We start from the raw sequence: 19,594 nt of genomic DNA, 5'->3' as shown, positions 1-19,594 counted from the left end.
TGATGATGATAGCTTTGGACATGCTGTTCTGTATGCTGTATGCACAATTCCAAAGAATGTAAGCACTGTTCGCTTCCTGTTGTTGAGTGCTTGTGGCTTCTGCCTTACGGGGCTATGAACGATTACATTGTTTGCATGCTTACCGGAGTATGAGCCATTGATGATGATAGTTTTTGTTCACGGAGAACAAAAATACACGGAACCCTAGCCATATACAGCTGCGCTGTAATTTGTGCCGTCATCATCAAACGCTGTTTTCGGTGTCGGGAGATATACTTCGGGAAGGCTGCTAGTGTGTCCATTTGATTTCTGCGGTCCGTTTTCTTTGTTTATTTTCACAATACTATGATCTCTGCACATTAGCTGCTCGAGGCATATTGACTGAAACCCTGAAAACTGGGCACGATCTAGCATGCATGTACTCATAAAATGACAGCTATGACCTCCAAAATTTCGCTGTATACCTTTGAGTTTTTTTTTCACGTTTATTCTTTGCGGGATTGGACATATAATGTAACCAAAATTACGCAGATCCCGCGCACTGTGATTGGTGTACGCTGCACGCGAAGCTTTCAAGAACCAGTGAGTAAAAATGACGCATTACAGTAGACACTTTGCAGATTTCTGTGACGAACGCGTCCCTCAGCCGCCATGGCGGACCTTGCAGTAAAAGTAAATTTTTTATGCAGCATTACAACCTGTCGAAACACAACGCACAACGTTCTCGACCTCTTAACGTGGCAACGCGCCACAACGCCACAGTAATTCGAGAGACGCGCAGCGAATTTCAGCGACGAACGCGTCCCGTTCTGTCTTAATTTTCGGCTATGCGCGCTTAGTTCTAACGCGGTAGCGTCAATGAGCCCGTGTCGCAGAAAACCCGGCGTCCCGCGTTGGACGTGGGCTCGGCAAAAAGAATGTCGAACCAAATTCCGAACCACGCATACCCAACCGCTTCTCTACCACCAAAGTTGCTCGTACCTTGTCTTTCATTCTTTACAAAGTTTTTCCTCGTAATTTTGAGAACGGCAGCCCACAAACAAACGTAATGTAAAAAAAAAAAACACCTACAGCACATGTCCTTCATGTTAGCTCTTCGCAGACTGAAATATTAAAAGTGCGAAACAATAACCGGAGATCGACCCACCCAAGAGGCCGCGTTTCTACCAGAAAGCTCGCCTTCGTGCATAGCGTTCGCAGCCAGCGTTTCCCGGTAAACGTTACGGTTACATAAGCTGCAGTGTTGGGGGAACCGGTTTCGAAAAGCAATCATCGACCTTAACCTGTTTTTCGCTCCCAGGCACGTGTCAAGGTTACGTGCCGAATGACACACATAGACGGCAAGAAACTGGCATGTAACACCACAGCGGAGGAAAGAGTCTCACACGCAGACAAAAAAAAGAAAAGTTGTCGCCTTAAACATTCAGACAAGATGCCACGGGTCCAATAACACTACGTACGTGTAACTTGCTATCCTAAGCAAAACATCAGATGAGCACGCATCTCGAAGGCATGCCTCACGCACAAGAGGCTTCATGAAGCAGTGAAAACAATACTTGCTGCTAAAAGTAAAAGATAAAGGGGCTAATGAACTCACCCTCAATTATTATGTTTAACGTTCCGGAACTTGGGGACGCCGTAGTGGGGGGCTCCGGATGAATTTGTACAATCTGGGGTTCTCCACAGTGCACCTAGATCTAATTACACGAAAGTTTTCGGTACTTAGCCTCTATCGAAATCGGGCCGCTATGGCTGGGTATCGAACTCGTCGGGTCACTCACCTTGCGAAATTGGAGTTGTCGACGCCCAGCAACGTGTGCTGAGAACCATATGGTGACGAAGAGAGATGTAAATTTGTGTGTGGTTAAGTGATTAGACGGATTATGCAATGCAACCGTATATTTATTTCAACTTTCTGAGGTCAAGCATTTGTAGAGAACATATAACAGCAGGCGTACAAAATTGCAGTTGTAAGCGGTCGGCAATGCCATGTGACTCGGACGAGAAACCATTTTTGGTCACTTGTATTTTATGGAGCACCTGCATCTCAATTAAGACTAGCCGCATATTCTCTATTCTCTTCAGTATGGCGATATGCCTTGTGTGATCAATTTTTGGTAAATATTTGGTAAAACGCATCCATACATTTTCACGCATTTTTCTATTCGAGCAAATAATTATAATAATAAAAAAAACTATCTCCACGCAGAATTATTTAAGGGTTGACAATGATTCCGCAATAAATTGGCGTTCACTTTAACAGAGACTGTAATGTAGATAAATTTTAGGACATATATTTATATTGTGCATTAAAAGCATTCCGCTTTCCAAGGTCATCGTCATTAAAAATTTGTTGTTACGCAATTGTGCATCGGAATATCCGTTGTCAAAATTCGTATCCGTAATGCCCTTGCTCGAGTTAATTGACGGTTGCATCATCATCCGCCTACGTCAAGCCACCGCCCCAGGGACGTAACGTGCGGTTTTACAAAACGATGTACGTATGGTGGGCCTGAAATTTTAGCGGCGGACATGTTGACCGGCAATCGCGTATGAAAAGTTTTCTAATGGAACGGCCTTGGAAAATGACAGGCCTGTAGTAACCTACGCAAATATATTCTTTAAGATCACTAATTAAAGACCTGATCAGCGATATACTGTTAATAAGATGGTTGGTCCGTTTGTTAAAGCGATTTTTAAAAAAATCGGGCTGCATAAGCTAGGCAGCACATCAAAGTTCCTTTTTTGTTTAGAAACGAACAGATATGGTAGAGTATAATAATCACGTTGTGGTCCCTGAACCAGGCATGTTGATAAGGGGCAAGCATCTCAATGCCATCATGCAGTGATATAAAAAGAACCTAGTCAAGCACACCTTAGCCACGTAATTTACTTGGGAAGCCCATGTGGTCTGAGGAAAGTGCAGTCGTCTTGACTATTTCGCATGGGCATTCGGCATAGGAAAAAGCAGCGGGATTGTTTGGGCATTAGATCTTTAGTTATATAGCTTTCGGGCACCAAGTAATGCGGATGTTTAGGGGTAAGCGGTTGAATTTGCGTATAAACAATTACATGTGAGGGCATGGAGGAACGCCCTTCCTCGACGTGAAAGGGTGATCCTCACACATGGCGATATGGTAGCGGGGGGGGGGGGTGAGGGGGGTCATGGAAAAGGGTTAGAAGGGCGCGCATTTAAACGTGAAGTAAGCGCCTTCTACGTGCTTATTTTCATATAGTGTTCCTACATCGCTAGGGCATAATACTGTGGGAGATATACAGGAACCCTACACAGACCACTTAATGGAACAGAGGAGCAACCTGGGGGTTGAACTGACTGCTTGTTCGAGATGGCCGCTGTAGGAGCGCCGCCACAGGTCGCGGAAATTAATATGCATTCTTCTTTTTTTTTATATACGGCATACATTCAAGCTGTACATAGCATTGCCGACCGAATCACTATAAAAGAAATCATCTGTGTTGTAAAGTCTGGAAAAAGCAGGGAGTGCGGCAGGAGGGGTCCCAATGGTTCGGCGAGGAGCGCACTACGTATGTTTGCTTTCCAGCTGTGATCAGTCCACGAGCTTCCGTTTTGGCGACATGGTCATCAGGGCAACCACGCCGACAGTCAGGACCGTCTCGAGCAGGCTGCCGTCTGACCTGAAATAGCTGGCGCGCGCATGCACAGCGACTCAGGCGATGCGCTGCATGACGAACCCGCGCCGTCATTTATACCCATTCGTGTTGCCTGGCCCTTTATGTCATGACAGTCGTCCCCAGAGAACGTAGAACCTCGGATCGGAGGCTTTTATTGAGGTAAAAGCTGATCGCTGCATGCACACACAAAGGCAACCGTGAACTAACGCTGCGTGAGAAGGTATTGGCGCGAAGTGATTGCCATTTTCAGGGTAACAGCATTTGTTTCCTTATGCCTAAATTTCTTCATGCAATGACCGAGCCTCCGTGTCGCTTTTACGCGTAAGAACAACAATAAAGAAGAGAGCATCTTTAAGCTATAAGTCCCTTCCCACCGCATCACTGAAGATGTTATTGTTCAGATCCTTCTGACAGCCTGCAATGTGTATTTCGACTAGGTTTAAAAGCCATGGTTGCAGTACGTAGTAATGTGCCATCGCTTACCTCGACGCAAGTTCATCCCAATACAGCGTGCTCTCCTGGTGATTTTCAGGGTAGTTTAGTTCATCCTGAAACAGAAACACAATTTCTTGTATCTTATATAACCTTATATATCTGCCCGTTTCAATATTATTGTATTATTGTGGCTAGGGGTGTGCGAATAACAGTTATTTTTGAGATCGAATCGAATACGAATCGAATTGTGCCAGAAGCAAATCGAATCGAATATCGTATACTTTTCGAATATATATAATATATTATTCACCATGTTGAAAACTTGAAAAAGGGGGCATTACTTGCACGACGATCGCAATGTTCATGTTAGTAATTAAAAAGATTCACTCATTTTAATTATTCACTTTAGGATACATGTGCAAACATTTAGAAATTAAGCCAACCTATCGTTTCAGACCACTTGTTTTGACACGTCCCTTATACCCGAACTTGCTAGTATAGCTCTTTGATTTTGTTTTGTTTTTAACACATCCAAAGTCTAAATTTTTTTTCTGGAGTGTGACGTCCTAAATTTACACCTGGGCTATGAGGCGCGAAGATTAATTTCGTCTACCTAGGCTTCAATGTGCAGCTGGCATTACGACCCTATCGGAATGATCACGAAAATCGAATCTGCGATTCTAGGCTGCACTCAGTGACAGGAAGACGCTGATTCATCGGACTAGATGGTATCCAATCTAATGCTTACAGTGCACACACGCACGTTTCAGTTTTTTCAATAACCGAGTTCCAAAGGTTCATAATTTTACTAGGCTAGCTTAGCCACCTTCTAGCCTGAAAAAAAATGCAATGGAGAAATTACCTGTACACTAAAGTCTGCTAGACGAACGTTCTGGAACCTTCTTGATGAATGTGGCGCTGTCTTAAGAAGTGTGGTGGGCATGTCACGGCGAACGTTGGACACAGTGCCCTCGATGTCCCCCTTGTCACTTTGCCTTCTTTCGAAAATGTATCGGTCCGTTCTGATGCGAGATGACCGCGCATCTTCTGAACGCTGACCGCTATTATCACCTGCTTCCCTATTGGCCCGTATCGATCTCGTTGTGCCGAGCATGACGTCATTACGGTTAGTCTTTAGACGGCTGTGCTCGTCTGTAGACCTTCGGGATGCCTTGTAACCGAAGTATTCGCGAACCTGTCTAGCATTTTGCATTTTCGCGAAAGCTAACCGGGTTTCACCATCGGTCCGTCTGGTGCCTGCTACAATTCTTTCTCGAGAATCGACAAAGCGCATTTGCTCGTCGCTGCTGTCGTGGCGAAGTTCTCGGTGCCTCACGACACGCTCCACATACTGCAAATGTTGTGCGACACTCTCACGCGCATTTGGCCTGCCTTCTCCAATGATGCTTTTCCCAAGAACAACCTCGTTGGCGCTTCGTTTTGTAATTCTTGCCGAAGAGTCCACAGGCGTAGGTATCCGGCGGCCATGTTCAACACTGCGAGACGAAGCTACGTTGTCATTACAGATTTCGCATCTGGCGCGGTAGACTTGGATTGATGCCTCTCTTGTGTTCGTCCAGTCAAACCTTTCGTGATCGACACCCATCTGTCTGCGCACTGCACTGACGCTTCGCGCACTCTTGTGCTGTACTGGGCCCGCGAAGCTTTTGTCCAGGATGTAACTGGTACGTTCGCTGTCGTGTGGCCTAAAACTACGGTCGTGCCGTATTTCCAGCATAATTTCCTTCCCGTTTGAAGGCCGCACCCTTTCGAGAAGAGGTAAATAGTTGTCGTGCCTTTCTTGGCGTTTCTCTTGCATGTTTGGCAGTGCACGTTCGACTAAAAAGCGAGCTGGTCTGCGCTCGTCCGTAGCACCAACGGCGTAGCGTTTGCTGACGCGACTACGTCTTACTTCGCGATTTCTGCTGTCGCGGAAAGAAGAACGAAGTTCGCTCGTCCTTGTTTCAGTACGTCCAGTATGTCGCACGTTCCGGGTCACGTCTCCGTCTACTCTATGATTCTGTGTTCGTACGGTCGATATCATTCTAGGCGGCATTACCTCATGTTTTGGAAGCCCAGATAATTCACTTGACATCCCTTCGTTGTGAGGGTCATCGTCTGTCCTATCCCTCTCTGTGCTGGCTTGTAATGGTAGCATCGTGCTGCGTCTCCTCTCAGTCATTCGATGACGCCCTGTAGCTAAGTTTCTGGAAGACAGCGCTTTCGATCGGAAAGAATTTTTTTTCGCTAGGCCGTGCAGATTGTTACGTTGGTCCACGACCAGGCGGCTTTGGTACATGGCGTCATGAATGTGGTGGTTGCGGTTAATTTTGCCGTGTGTTTGGCGTCTTGAGGCTGGACGCTCTGCGACAATTCTTGACGCGTGGTTCTTTTCATCTTGCTTATGACGCGCCTCACGCCTTGTGTCTAGCTCGCGGCCTTGAGCCCTTGTTTCAGTGAGTCCTGAGAGCCGTTCTACGCTCGGCGCCCGCCGATCAATCGGCTTCCGATGTTCGATACGCTCCACAGAACTCCTCTGACGAATGGCTGACGCGCCAGCGTCGCAGTGGATCCTGCGACTGGGTGCCAGTCGGCTGTCTGAAAGAACAAGATCACGATGGGCAGACCTGACCCTTCTCCTCGAATCTCCCTTCACCCACGTTGGTGCCTCCGCAGTGGTTCTCCGCTGCTTGTCGTCCGTCTTGTGCGAGACTTTTCCGTTCGTGCTGTGGATTGTCCTATCCCCGATTTCGCGTTCTTGCTTAGGTAAACATAACGTTCTGGAGTCATCTCTGTCGGTGCGGCCTTCACGTACACTTGCGTCATTAAGCCTTTCTCGTCTGCTGATCCTTTTGAGATCGGACAGAACGTGGCGGATGCTTCGCTCCGCAACTTCAGGCTTTCTCAGGTTGTCGCTGCGAAATCGGAGGGAAGTCTCTGCGTTACGCACTGTGGTAGACCGCATATCTCGTACCATCAGTGGCCCCGTCTCGGCACTATGCAGGTGAAAGCCCGCAGAACGTTTGTCGGGTTCGTTGACACTTTGTCGCGCGGATGCGTGTCGGCGATCCTGTATGGGTGTCTTGGACTCCTCCCTCCTCGCGGCGCCGACCGTGGGACTGAATCCGGTCCAGTGCTGGTCAAGGAGCACCCGGTCGTCCAGGTACGCCTGACAAGGAATGGCGATCGCCACAAGGATGAACCACACCGGCGTCAGCATTCAGAGTGAGAGCCCGTCTGCAACGACCACATTTGCTTAGATAAATGTCGTGTCTTCTGCAATAATGTAAGAAGAACGCAAAAAAGAGGCGCAGGCTAGAAACACAACGAGGGGCAGTGGTCAAGAAAACGTGCAAATATTGTGCTATATACGCCGACAGAGAGGGACAAGCCTACGCGCTCTCCCCTCTGTCGGCGCTCTGTATCACGAATGCAGCTTTTTGCGCACAAGACGAGGACAGAGCAGACGCTAAGACACAGGAGCTACACATCGCTACAATATGATAGAAATGAGATGGGGTTTTTTGGATGCACACTGTAGAAATCGCATGCGTAATCAGGCAAACACCACAACAACGGTCACGTGCAAACCGGTATATAGTGCTTGCACAATTGTCGGCAAAAGTCGTAATCATTTAACCCGGGAGACCATCGAAGCGGTATTGATTGACAGGTGTGGTGACACCTGCGTGTCTAAACCGTCTATCGCCCTTTCCAGCAAAGAGCTATCCTTCTTGCGTAGAGATATGAATTTTCTGCGTGCGGCGCGCAGTGATGTGTCACAGATTTTGTCACATGTGTGTTCAAAACGGTGTTGCAAGTCAGCGCGCGCGTGTCGTAGCCTCTTCTCTGTCCCCGTCTTGTGGGCAAAAAGCTGCATTCATGTTCTACCAACATGCCCAAACAGTTAGTGAACTCTGTATCACGCTAGCGTTATGGCTGCGAGTGCTCGCGGGCATCGTAGAATTCTGTTTATGTGCGTCATTGCGCGCGTGATCGACAGCGCACGGTTTTTGTTAGTAGCGCATGTTAAATGCAATTTGTAGTGCTACGAGTCTTCATCTAATATTCTAATAACTCGCAGTCACTGTCAATGCTTCGCCCTGCAGGCGAAACTGCCACTTCTTTGTGTGTGTACTTTGGAAGTACTAGTTGTGATCAGCAACAATTGACGAGTTTACTTTGTTTAACGTTGCTTAAATAGTGCTTCTCTGTGAGACGTGTTTACATGCGTATGGAAGGAAACATGCAAGAAGGAAAGCCGGGCGGTCGCATGGCGACGTATGTTACTGCAAAGACGGAATCAGTTAGAAATCATAAATACCGGGGTTTTGCGTGCCAAAGCCACGAAATGCGGCTGCGGTGGCCGGGATTTGATCCCGCACCCCTGGGCTCATAGCAGCGCAACGCCATAGTCACTACGCCACCACGGTGGGTGGCGTATATTGCTATCCCCTTTGAAGATATCCATCTCATTAATATTGTGGGCCGGTCCCGAAGGTGGGACAATCGTAGCACAGCGTCTCAAAGCGCTAGCTGTAACGAGGGATCGAATGATGCGAGAAACTGGCTTGTGACACACGCGCCAGATGTTTAGAAGCATGCGTGCGATCGTGGCCCAGTCTTGAGGGAATCGGGCTGCTGTGCTTGGAAGTTCAGAGGTTCGATCCCATCACCGGGTACGTGTTTCTTTATAAGTGCAATATAGGCGGACTTCACACACACCTTTGTAGATATCAAGCCTATAAAACTCGAAGTGTGTTGAGCGTAGGCGAGCGCGTACCAGTGTGCACGAAATCGCGAGAGATACGAGGTAAAGAAACGTCACTTCGATGAATGAGAACTGTGCAAGGGTGCGCGCAGCTGTCGAGACCGTCACAATCATAACATTCTAAGTATGCTCTCGCATACTAGTGGTGCTAAGTTGCTGCCTAGTATTCTTTTTGCACATTTATTCATAGCTTTTCTGCAATATGAGCCAAGCAGCCGAATGGTGCATGCTGTTAAGACCAGCGATCACCGCGCTGTGCGTCCCTCACAAGCGACTGATGCGTGCGCTAAGGCTAAACATGTGTGCGAAGCATGCATACACTGGACCGCAAACACACTTCCTTCGCGATTGGAGACTATACGAGGCGGTGGTTTTAAATGGCGCCAGTGGCAGGGCTACAACGAACAGGATTACAGTGAAGGCTGTGGCAGATCAGTTCCGCAAGTTGGAGAAAGCGTAGAAAACTCTCCCGGGATTCTCGGAAAAAAAGCTTGGCACTTAGAAAAAAAATAAAAATACAGCGGTCGCTCTAGCATGGCATAGCGACCGCGCCCCACAAGGCCGTTCATACCGAATTCGATCCAGGACGAATTTTTGCTTTTAATGCGAAATCATTAAATGGCTCATGAGGTGGAAAATCCGGCGTTGACGGCGTGGCCGCACGATGGTACAAAAAGGCTACGAAACCCTCAACCTTTCGTGGGAGTCAAACCCACGACCTTTGGTGCTAATTAAGGCAAAGTTAATTAAAATAAAGTTAATTACGGTACTTGAACCCGTGATCTTTTATGTTAATTAAGGCGAAATTAATTAAGGAACAGTGAAATAATGTACATTTAACTGAGACACTCGAATCCACGACCTTTGGTGGGAGTCTAACCCTCTACCTTGGGTGGGAGTCGAGCCCACGACCTTGCGTTGTGGCATAATGTCTAAGCATCGCGCGGTGCTCGCAGCGTTTTCGTATGCATCCACGTAGGGATAACTATAAGTGCCCCTTGACTTTTTTATTCAACTGCGAAGCTTTCTTTCTGATAAGCCCGTGGGCATGGGTTCCATTGTAAATAGCTTGGTGCTACTTTCGCTTAAACGCGGTTTTTTTCCTGTGATGACAATCAAACAGTGGCATAGCCTGACTGTACTTTTCTTAGGGGGGGGGGGGTGCAGGGAGAGGGCACACGTTGGCCGGGGCGAGGGAGGTATGGAGGCTGAGCAGGCCGCACAAATTTCGGGGGTGGGGTGGGAGGCACGGTTTCGCTGTTCCACCCCTTGGCTACGCCACTGCAATGAAGGGTTGTTTCGCGGTGCTTAGATGAAGTCGCATTGACAGTAGTTAATCGCGAAAGAACGCGTCCTCGCGGCTTAACGCACACGTCGTAGTACAACGCGCAAAGTCACAGTAATAAAGTAAGGCTCAAATAAGAAGGAAATCAGCAGAAAAATAAAAATGGGCTGGAGCGCTTCACAGTACCAAGTCACGAGTGGTAGCTTACTGCTATTTGAAATCATTGCGCTCTACCGGTACTAACACATGCAGCAGGAACTTGGAGGCTAACAAGGAACTCTAGGAGCGTTGAAGTCCGTCCTTGTCGGCAAGACATATACTTAGGATTGTTTAAGCGCAGTGACAGCCGCAGACAAGTGGGCACACACTGTGTAGCTAGCGCTTGTGCGCGTTACTTGTTTGTTCCCATCTATCACTGCGCTTAAACATTCCTAACAAAGAATCTAGAGAGGCTGTAGAGACGGCGCAACGAGCGCTGGAACGAAAAATGATGGGCATACTGACGGGGGTAGCGGATATTCTAGTTGAGAGAGTGAGGAAGAAACGAAGTTGGGCAGGCCATGTAATGCGTATGGCGGATAATCGATGGCCCGTTAGAATAACAAAATGGGTGCCAAGGAAAATGTATAAGCGCAATCGAGGATGGCAGATAACTAGGTGGCGCGATGAAATTAAGAAATTTGTAGGCATAAGATGGCGTCAGCTGGCGCAAGACAGGCGTAATTTTAGATCACCGAAAGTGTCTTTTGTTTTGCAGTGGACATAATAGGCTTATGACGATGATGGCGAAGACACAGGTAGTTCTGTGTGTCTGCTTCTGGTCCTCTTGCGTATAGAAGCACCCTAAAATGGCGTTAGCACAATGAGCTTTTACGCTTTAGAAGACTCTATAGCTTTGAGTAACTTGCCATAATATTTCGTTAAGCAACGTGATGGTCAAAGCAGCCCGAGAGGCAGCACTTACAATTCTCCACGAGAAGGTGTCGCCGCAACGAAGAGCGCCGATTGCAACGCTCCAGGCGAGAAGGCGGCCGCTTTTATATCGGTGCTGCGTGCGCGTGGAGCACGCCGCTGGATTTTAGCCGCAGACTTATCTCTGCTTGCACGCGCGGCTTAGGTAAGCGTTCTATCCGAAAAGCCAAGAATTTGCTTCAACGGTCTAGTGTTGTGGTTCGTGCACTAAGACTTGACCGTGCCAGAAATACTCCGTTGCTTGCGCTGCCAGATACTGGAGGAAGGGATTACGGTCCAGGCCATTGACGTAAGCTTCTAAGAATCTCAGCTATTGACACTGAGAATGGACGATGCGCAGGACAAGTTTCCCTGCAGTGCTACTTATAGACTTGGCAAACACATTACACGCTGCGGCGACTCTCCAGCAATTTGTGTTCTTTTACTTCACGGCGCTATAGGCAGACACGATGCAGAGAAACACCTAGTCTCGGCAGCGCAAACCTAGGAGGCGTTTGCACGAGGTTCGAATTCGCACTAGTCGTTACACCTACAATGCTTGCTGTGATAGCCGCCTCCTGAGAGAGAGAGAGAGAGAGAGAGAGAGAGAGAGAGAGAGAGAGAGAGAGAGAGAGAGAGAGAGAGAGAGAGAACAACATCACTGTTTTTATCCACCGCTATGGCTCAATGACTATAAGGCTTTGTGCTGCTGAGAACGCGGTGGCGAGTTCGATTCCCGCGGCTACGGTGGCATAATTCATAGGGAGGCGGTACGCAAGACTGATCGTGTACCTTGCTTTGAGTGCACGTTAATTCCAAATTGCGGATATTAAGCCGCACTCCAGCACTACTCCATCTCTAATAGCTCGTGAGTTGCTCAGGAGGTTAAACCTCATAGGGTAATGTAACCTTTACTTTGCTGACTAGTACGGTGGTTAGTGGCTCACAACTTCTCTAGCAGCACGTTGCAGTTGTGATCGAGTCACTTGAAAGGTTAACAGATGTGCTCGTAGCTCGGAGGAGGGAATCATTCAGTCCTCCTATTTGCACCTGCCGAGGTTCGGAGGAATAACAAGATTCCAAGAGAAATGGTCTCAGCCTGGCATGTGCTGGTTTTGTTCGAAGATAAAGGCTACTACGTCTTTTACAAACATCTTTTTATTTTTCATACGGCGTAATAAAACGAAGAAATGAAATAACAGCATGCAACTCCGCTTAATGCGGATACTACAGGAGTGACAAGGTGTGTTATTGATGAAACATCGCTCATAGTTATCAGGATGGTTAGTTCGTAAACTAACAGCTCTGAGCGCCTTGAGGAATTAAGTTTCATCGACCCCCTGCTACGGTTTTCTCTCTAAATGACGCTTTTCCTCAGACACCAAAAATACGTGGCGAAGCACGCTTTACAGAATAGAAACGCACCTTGGTACAGTACTGAATCTCATGCGAGTTCACAAGTAAGCGGCATTTTATATGGAGAAGGAAGCATTCTGCTTCAGCACAATTGTAGCTTTGCAATTGAAACTGTTAAATTATTCTTACACTGCACAGAATGCTGCGCCTCTCAACCCTGCTATTGTAACACACCTAGCGAAGCGTAAAAAAACTGTCGAAATCTTGCGTGTTTATTTTAATTATGTGCGTTTTCTACTATGCGCGCCGGTTCTTAAAGCGGTAGTTGTGCCTTCCAACCTCTCTTGCATACGACACAATCCTTATTTATATCGCAATTATGAAAGTTATGAAAGTTATTCGCCTAGAGAGCTTAGCTCTCTAGGCGAACCCTAAGGAGTTTGCTGACCGTGGCTGCTGCTTCACCGAATAGCTCGCACAAACTACATTAAAAAAAAAATGAAATGCGTGGCCGTATGCGAGATCGAACCTCTACCTTTCTGCACAATAGCCCAAGTGCTTCAACGATATGGCTACAACCGCTTTATTTTTCGTAGTATTTATTACAATGAGTAAAATGGGCGTATGTGCCGGAACTGTACACAGTATTGTGAGCGCCAGATGGACATAACTAATAACTGTAAATCGAGCAGTACATTACATAAAGATGTGCTTCAGCACACTAAAAACCAGAAATGAAAAGCTGAACAACCAATCAAGAGTGGTTACCAATACGGATGGCAATCGCTTTGGTAATAAATGTCCTTCAAGTACACTCGGATGTTTACCAGGCCACAACTGCTCACGTTCTTCTCTCGCGCCAGCGCCAAGGAGCTCGTTCACGTGATTGCGCGCCCGTCACGTCGTGCATATATGCGCGAGAGCAAATGCGCGCGCGCGCGCCAGTTTCCACAAAGCCGCAGACGCAGAAATGGAACGGGCGGATAATTCAGTAACATCGTGAGGCGGGCTAGTTGGTTAAAGTTTATGATGAACAGATCTTGAAGCACACCGGCACACAGACAAAAGGTTGCAGCTGAGCAGATGGGACAGCGCATCACTCACAACTGAATTTTCTTTATTGAAGACAAAGACTATATAAGTAGTTACATGATTTCTTGCGCATGCGCAGCTGAGCATATATAGGTGTATAGAGGTTAAGGCATGCTGGCGCTACGTATAAGATCGATCAGTTGCTTACCGAAAAAAAAAAACTTGCATCACATTTAATTTTTTTTAAAATCAGGGCTTTAAAACATTACAGAGGGTAGCAGGCACTAGCAAAAGAGAAAAAAAAAGCAGTTTCAAGTTAGTAGACAGATATATAAAGCTGTACAAAAATAATCTATCAGAGCAACACAAGTAGTACAATGTGAAGCAAGAACGAAAGTCAGTCGTAGTTTTAAAAAAAATCAAGTAGTGTAGCATGAAAGCGGGAGTACAATGTTTTGAAGGATGTGTGTCCAATCGATACAGATATTCGGCAAAGAAGATTTAAGAAGTGCTACGGTTTTTCATCTTGGCACAAATACCTCCTATGCATGGTCAACACGTGAGATGTATGGCGGTGGTTTTATCAAAAGCGTTTGAAGGTAGTGATTGTGATAAAATGCTTTGTGGAACAAACAGAGGCAAAACAGCTGCCGGCGTGTTGCAAGCAGGGATATGTTAAGCTCTGACTTCATGTAGGATACACTGGACGTGCGGTTTTAGTCTGGCGATATGAAGCGTGCGCGACGATTTTGTATTGCTTCTAGTTGGTTAGTTGAAGTGACACTGCCCTGATCCCAGATGGCTCAAGCGAATTCAAGAAGTGGGCGAATACATGTAGTTTTTTTAAAAATTGAATTCTGGGGTTTTACGCACCGAAACCGCGATCTGATTATGAGGCACGCCGTAGTGGGGGGACTCCGAATTAATTTTGTGTACAGCAACATTTCTAACGGAAGTGGCGCTAAGTATATGTTTCGTTTGATATATCCCAACTTTCAGTTAGCGTTTGCAGTGATTGAATCTATATTATCTTTCTACGTTAGGTTACTGGTAATGATAGCACACAGGTATTTGATTAATGAGACAGCGCAAAGGGCAGTATTATTGAGAGTATACTTTGGGCAAGTTGAAATACGAGACACACACATTGCAATTACATTTAGACACATTTAAATTAATTTGCCATTTGTTGAACCAGTTAAGAATGACATGCAAATCTTCTTGAAGTCCAGTGACATCTTTGTCATTCGTTATTAAGCGATAAATTACGCAATCGTCCGCGAATAAGCATATGGTTGAAGAAATGTTATTAAGAAGGCCATTAATATAGTTCAGCAGAAGTAAGGGCTCAAGTACGGATACCTTTGGAACACCTGATTGCACTGTAGCAGTAAGTGAGTCATGATAGTTAGTCGAGAGGAATTGCGTACGATTAGTAAGGAAAGCACGAAGCCAATCAATCACAAGTGGATCAATGTTAAGCAAGCTTAGTTTGTAAAATCATAGCGAGTGATAAACTTTGTCAAAATATTGAGAAAAATCGAGAAAGATGCAGTCGGTGGTAAACCAGGAGCCAAGGGATAATTAAGTGCAAGCTGCTTTTTGAAAACAAGTAGTTGTGCCTCACAGGAATAAGATTTTCGAAAGCCCATGTTGTGCCGGACTAAAAAAAAAAAATAGTTGTCAGCAAGAAACGTACGAGATGGGCAAATATGATGTGCTCTAACATCTTACCCGGGATAGATGTAAGTGAAATTGGGCGGGAATTACGTGGGTCATGTGGTGCTCCAGATTTATGAACCGTGATGATTCTGCCTGTGAGCCAGTTTTGGAGGAGAAAATAATAATTTTGGAGCGACTTCGCGAGTATACGTTCTAGGATAATAGAAGCATATTCGATAGTGTTTTTTAGGAGCCTAATAGCTATGATGTCACAGCCACACGAAAAAGAAATATTCAGTTTCCTTATTAAGCAGCGAATTTCTTCGGAACTAACAATAATCGGATCCATCGGCGAGTAGTTGGGTGCTGGCATGGTTGGTTGCTCTGTAATAGACATGTATATGTCTCACGTGTATGCTTGCGCGTTAACAGCACCATAGGATGGTGGCCTTGCACTGTGAAACGCTACACCAAACTTTTCAAATGTGTATCTAGCGTAGTATGCATGGTTCACTCTTAAAACAGCTTGCACCATTTGAGGGTTATCTTGTCCCACAACAATAATAGCCATCTATGTTGCCCGCATTTCATTTCTTTAACGCTGCGAGCCCGGTACTTACAAGTCACGAACGGCCATGCGCGTTATCAGCGTGACATAGCATTCTCGAAAGGAGAGTAGCAAGCGCGGAGTTTTCCGGAAAGGAAAGATACAAGCAAGGCAGATGACTATTATTGTTGTGGGACAAGATAAGCTCCAAAAGGTGCAAACTGTTTCAAGCGTGCTCCCCTTTCTTGCGGTAAAATTTTATTGTGTCGAAGCGAAATTGTTTCTCCCGGTATATGTTTAAGTTCGCTGAAAACGACTCAGTTCAAACTGGTTCGAACCGGTTCAAGCTCATTTACATAACCGAAGAATAATGACGGGAAGACGGCAACAATTTATTTAGTACAAGAATTCGACGTTGCTGCTAAGCCGCGCTGAAAGATTACGTCTATTGTTTGTTCTTGAAGCCGCACGTAGTTACAAAAGAATTATGTAGATACAGCACCAACGCTCTAATCTATGTGAAGCGAAGCTTTGTTGAGAGAGAGAGAGAGTATATTGAAAAAAACGCAGAGGGTCCTCCAGCATGATACTCTGCTCAGAGGGAAAGCAAAGAGAAGAAAAATTGGGGTCTGAGGATTAATCACGGGGACAGGCAGTAGGATGCATTATATACGCGTTCGTGTTCGAATGGCACTTTCACGGCCTTGAATCTCGGCCTGTGTTAACTGAATATTCTAAGAGAGCCTGGATGGCTCGCATCATTGATAGGTCCTGTCGACGGCCTAGTTACACTTCTAATCTAAATGGTCTGTTGTTCATTGGCGCTATAACGAAGAGATCAGTGCCTGCGGTACCGGGAATAAGCAACAAGTACACATAATATGTCTCAGGTACTTTGTACGCATCATAGTCTGGCGCGTCCGCGCGTCGGAAGCGACGCAAATACATTGTCGCGTTAACACAGCAATTAGTCTGCTCCCTAATGCAATACACTGAAAAACCTGCTAACGGTGCCGCGATTTTTAAAATCACGCGAAGATGGTGTGTATTTACAAATAGGCTAGCATAGTTGAGCCACAAATGCAGGCAACGCACGGATGAAAAGCTCTACAAAAGGTGGCCAACCTTAACCGAAAACCGTTATTTCTTCTTTGCGAGCGAAAAATATCGTATAGTTCCGGTTTAATGCCGGCTCAAGCGAAACTAACGTGTTTTCTTTTTCGGTTCAGTTCCGGTTCGATAGCCTGAGAAAGTGTATGTGAGAAGTACGGAAAATGCGTCAACAATTGCCTTAGGGAACATCACGCATTGTTAAAGCCACAAGATATTCACATCTTGCTGGCCATTGCAGAAACTTCGTTCGCTATCGCGTTTTCGAAGAAACAGATTATGTCCAGGTATCGAGATTAACTAACTCTGGAGCTCGTTGAACAAATCATACCATATCAAGAAGAGGGGGAAGCGTACATCAAACAAGCCACAATCATCTTGCAGGATGGGAAGTTCGCCCGGGGTTCGCCCACCTAAATAATAAGCATTTCACTGTATTTACATTTTTATTGTAATTTTAATTTAATTCTGGGATTTTACGTGCCAGAACCATGATACGATTATGAGGCACGCCGTAACGTGGGGGCCTCCGGATCAATTTTGACCGCCCGGGGTTCTTCGACGTGCACGGCGCACGGGCCGTTCTTGCTTTTCACCCCCCATGGAAGTGAGGCCGCCGCGGGCGGGATCTCATTTCGCGCCCTCCAGCTTAGCAGCGCTACAACAAAGCAGCCGCTAAGCAACCACGGCGGCTTAAGTAGCTTTCTGTCATCGATATACGCTCTACTGCGCGTGCGCAAGAAATCGTGCAACTATCTATGTAGCTTTGTTTTCGATAAAAAAAAAATTAGTGGTGAGTGAAGCGCTGTCCTCACTGCTTTTCTGTAGCCTTCTGTCTATGTGGCGGTGCGCTTCAATATCCGTTAAACATGGGCAAATAACTGTCAACTGTCTCTCGCGTCGTGCTACTTCTCCGTGCATACACTTATCCTCACCATTCTTCCCTCGACAAACATTATACGATGTGTACCTCATATGTCTTCATTATGTCCTTCAATGTGTTATCGGAGAGAAGCAGTTCAGCAGAAATACGCTTCTGGCACACCACGGCTTTTAGGATGATGCAGCTTATCGCCTTCATTCTCGTGACATCACTCCGTCCAGGTCTCACAACGGGCATTGGCATGAACTGCTGTCAGAATTTTGGCACGGCTAGTGAACGGGGTAGTACATAAATGTAAACGCTGCACGACATTGAAGTCGTGATCTGCGCAGCGCATTAAAATTATGGACTTTTACGTGCCAAAAAACCAAGATCTGATTATGAGGCACGCCGTAGTGGAGGACTCCGGAAATTTGCACCACCTGGGGTTCTTCTACGTGCACCTAAATCTAAGTACACGGGTGCTTTCGCATTTCGCCCCCATCGAAATGCGGCCGCCGTGCCAGGATTCGACCCTGCGACCTCGTGCTTAGCAGCGCAGCACCATAGCTACTAAGCAACCTCGGCGGGTGGGCACACAAACACGGTACAGGGTGGAGTTGCATAGGTTGACAATGAGGACATTTGTAAGCATCGCAATGGTCTAATTCACTTTTACAGAATTTATTAACCGCTTCACGAAAGATTCGCTCCAACATGTGCGCTTGATCTACATAATTTTTATTCACAACGGCCAGCTTTTCCGCATTTCCCGTAAAATTTACGAATACGAGCTAATTGTGCGATTGTACACGTTTCGCCAAGTTTACAAAAAATAAATTCTTTTCGCGAAAACGTTTCGCTCATCCGTCTCCGACCGTACCTTTCGAAGTCGGGTTTGGGTACGGGCTAGTTGGTATTCCATTGCAAGCTTGACTTACAGCGCGTCCGTAGGCAAAATGGCCGAAAGAACGACGACGACAAGCGCTGACTGCGCTGACTTCCAACTGAATTTTTATTTCGAATAACAAGCATATATAACCAAGACAAAAACGCCCCCTCCCAAACACGAAGCCAGCAAGAATACGCATTCAAAATTCTTTCTTGAGATCGCACATGCGCTCTCGTTCGTCTTAAGGCAGGCAGTTATGGTTCGAATTTTTGAATGCGTATTCGTGCTGGTTTCGTGTTTTGGAAGGGGCGCTTTTGTCTTGGTTATATATGCTTGTTATTCGAAATAAAAATTCAGTTGGAAGTCATCGTTTTGTCGTCGTCGTTCTTTCGGTGCTTTTGTCTATGGACGCGCTGTCGAGATTGCAATGGAAGTCTCCTGGTTGCGAAAGTACTCCAGAGGATACCTGCTTCGAGCATATCTATTCGGACAATTTTGTGGAGCAGGCGAAATCGGCAGCAGCAGTATCGCTCAAAACGTCACTGTAAATAGTGAGTTGCTTGTCGGTATGTGCTGCTCCATGTTTGTTTCGGCTTGTTTACTGCGTCTAAAGGTAAATCACCGTTAATAAAATGCGTATGTATCCTTCGTAAGGCCTGTGCTCAGGGCAAGTTCAAAAATGAAAATGCCACGCCCTGCCTTTTCCACTTCCAGGGCACGAAATATTTAGGAATTTTAATGTTCACAGGTTAACAGGTATTCCACTGAAGCAATACGGAAATTATGAAATTTCACACCTCATATCGGTAACCCGGCTATTGTAGACTCCGTAAACCGGGGCTCGTCATTATTTTTGAGACCACATACAGTTCCTTTAAGGTGCACCCAAAGCTCAGTGCACGAACGTTTAGCGTTATGCTTTTTACGCCCCTACCGGAATGCGGCCGGAACGGCTACGAACCGAGACTTCGATCGACATCATGCTGCGCAGCAAAACGCCACAGCCACCGTGGCGGGCAATTCGAACAAACGACAAG

General features: G+C 46.3%; 1 protein-coding gene across 1 annotated transcript; it reads right to left on the bottom strand.

Annotated features, from left to right (window-relative positions):
• Positions 1-1,881: 1,881 nt before the first annotated feature.
• LOC142585850 (uncharacterized) lies at positions 1,882-11,147 on the bottom strand. The gene is made up of 4 exons (XM_075696906.1): positions 11,110-11,147; positions 4,952-7,326; positions 4,138-4,202; positions 1,882-3,666 (listed from the first exon to the last, which is right to left on the bottom strand). The coding sequence occupies exons 2-4, from the start codon at positions 7,307-7,309 to the stop codon at positions 3,570-3,572; spliced, it is 2,520 nt and encodes an 839-aa protein (XP_075553021.1). The 5' UTR covers positions 7,310-7,326; positions 11,110-11,147; the 3' UTR covers positions 1,882-3,569.
• Between the last annotated feature and the right edge of the window lie 8,447 nt (positions 11,148-19,594).

The sequence above is a fragment of the Dermacentor variabilis genome, chromosome 6 (assembly GCF_050947875.1).
Source record: "Dermacentor variabilis isolate Ectoservices chromosome 6, ASM5094787v1, whole genome shotgun sequence".
In the NCBI taxonomy this organism is placed as follows: Eukaryota; Metazoa; Arthropoda; class Arachnida; order Ixodida; family Ixodidae; genus Dermacentor; species Dermacentor variabilis.
Note: the sequence above shows the minus strand (reverse complement) of the source record. Positions and strands in the feature narration are given on the sequence as shown.